The sequence below is a fragment of the Ictidomys tridecemlineatus genome, chromosome 1, assembly GCF_052094955.1.
Source record: "Ictidomys tridecemlineatus isolate mIctTri1 chromosome 1, mIctTri1.hap1, whole genome shotgun sequence".
NCBI lineage: Eukaryota > Metazoa > Chordata > Mammalia > Rodentia > Sciuridae > Ictidomys > Ictidomys tridecemlineatus.
In genome coordinates, this window is record NC_135477.1 from 187,698,597 (window position 1) to 187,700,458 (window position 1,862).

At 45.5% G+C, this 1,862-nt stretch overlaps 1 protein-coding gene across 1 annotated transcript; it reads left to right on the forward strand.

Annotated features, from left to right (window-relative positions):
* Positions 1-243: 243 nt before the first annotated feature.
* Positions 244-1,182, forward strand: LOC144366666 (olfactory receptor 2M3-like). Its single transcript, XM_078021274.1, has one exon. The coding sequence runs from the start codon at positions 244-246 to the stop codon at positions 1,180-1,182; it is 939 nt and encodes a 312-aa protein (XP_077877400.1).
* Positions 1,183-1,862: the final 680 nt, after the last annotated feature.

Consider the following 1,862-nt stretch of genomic DNA (forward strand, 5'->3'; position numbering starts at 1 on the left):
CATTATGTGACTTTGAGAAGACTTCCAGGTTTTTACTGTGAAACCCAGCATGCGCACAATGTAGGTGTGTTGCATTTAAAAGCATATCAAGTTACAAACAAGCCTTAACCACCCTTATGTACAAATCAAAATTACATATATAATTTTGTAGTGTGCTTGTGTAAGAGAAAAATCCTCCATATTTCCATAGCACAAACGTGCCCATTTCTTACAAGCTGTCCTCTCCACAGTGAGCAGCTCACCATGGCCTGGGGGAACCAGACCTCCAGCCCTGTCTTCATCCTGCTGGGCATCTTCAACCACAGCCCCACCCACACCTTCCTCTTCGCTCTGGTCCTGGGCATCTTCACAGTGGCCGTCATGGGGAACTCCACCATGGTGCTCCTCATCCACCTGGATGCCCAGTTGCACACCCCCATGTACTTCCTCCTCAGCCAGCTCTCCCTCATGGACCTCATGCTCATCTGCACCACCGTCCCCAAGATGGCCTTCAACTACCTGTCTGGCAGGAACTCCATCTCGCTAGGAGGCTGCGGGACCCAGATATTCTTCTATGTGTCCCTGATGGGAGCCGAGTGCTTCCTGTTGGCAGCAATGGCCTATGATCGCTATGTGGCCATTTGCCACCCATTAAGATACCCAGTTCTCATGAGCCAGAAAGTCTGTGGCCTCATGGCTGTTGCTTCCTGGCTTCTTGGCTCCCTTGATGGTATAATTGAAGCTGCAGTTGCCTTGTCCTTCCCATACTGTGGTTCCCGGAAAATACCCCACTTTTTCTGTGATGTCCCTGCCCTGCTCACCCTCGCGTGCACTGACACCTTGACATTTGAAAGGATGATATTTATCTGCTGCATCATTATGCTTCTGTTCCCTGTAGGCATCATCATTGCTTCCTATGCTCGTGTGATTCTGGCCGTCATTCACATGGGGTCTGGAGAGGGTCGCCGCAAAGCTTTTGCCACCTGCTCCTCCCACCTCATGGTGGTGGGCATGTACTATGGAGCAGCCATGTTCATCTACATGCGGCCCACTTCTGACCGGTCCCCCACCCAGGACAAGATGGTGTCGGCCTTCTACACCATCCTCACACCCATGCTGAACCCCCTCATCTACAGCCTGCGCAACAGGGAGGTGTCCAGAGCATTCATGAAGGTGCTAGGGAAGGGAAAGTCTGGAGAGTGAGCTGGGTAATTGTATTTATGCTTTGTTTTTTGAGCACACTTGATATGCTTACATTTATATGCAGGCTGATGCACATCAGCATCAAGTTTTCTCATCTTTGTAGTTCTACTAACCATGGCATAAATCATGAGCAAATATTGTTAGGATAGATAATGCACATCTGTGTGTTGTCCCTACTTAGCAAATGGAGGTGGTCATCTGGAGAAGCAGCCCCTTAATTGATTGTAGCACTCAGTTTTTTAGCATGTGGTACATTTAATCTGGACATAGGATTGCTTATGTAGAGTCCAGTATATCTTGGACTTACCATTTTGCTGAAATGACTCATGGTTTTTTATCTATTGACTCATAAATAACTTTTAATATAAATATTGAAATAAAGGTAACTTAGGTGGAGAAAACAGGCATTACTTGGAGGTGGCATGTTGTGTTTGTGGTGAACATTGTCCTCTGGGGTACTGGATGAATGAGAAACTCTCATTTATTTTCTTCCTCTACAGATTATCTTATACTAGGATACTGAAATGTTCTTAAGAATTTCTGAGTGTGGATTTTACATCCTTAGGTGTTCTAACCCTTAGGTGTGGAATATACTGCAATTGATTTGCACTGTTTTGTGAACAATTGCTTAACTGATGTGATCAATTTTTAATAGAAAATTGTTTCCTAAAATCTTCATA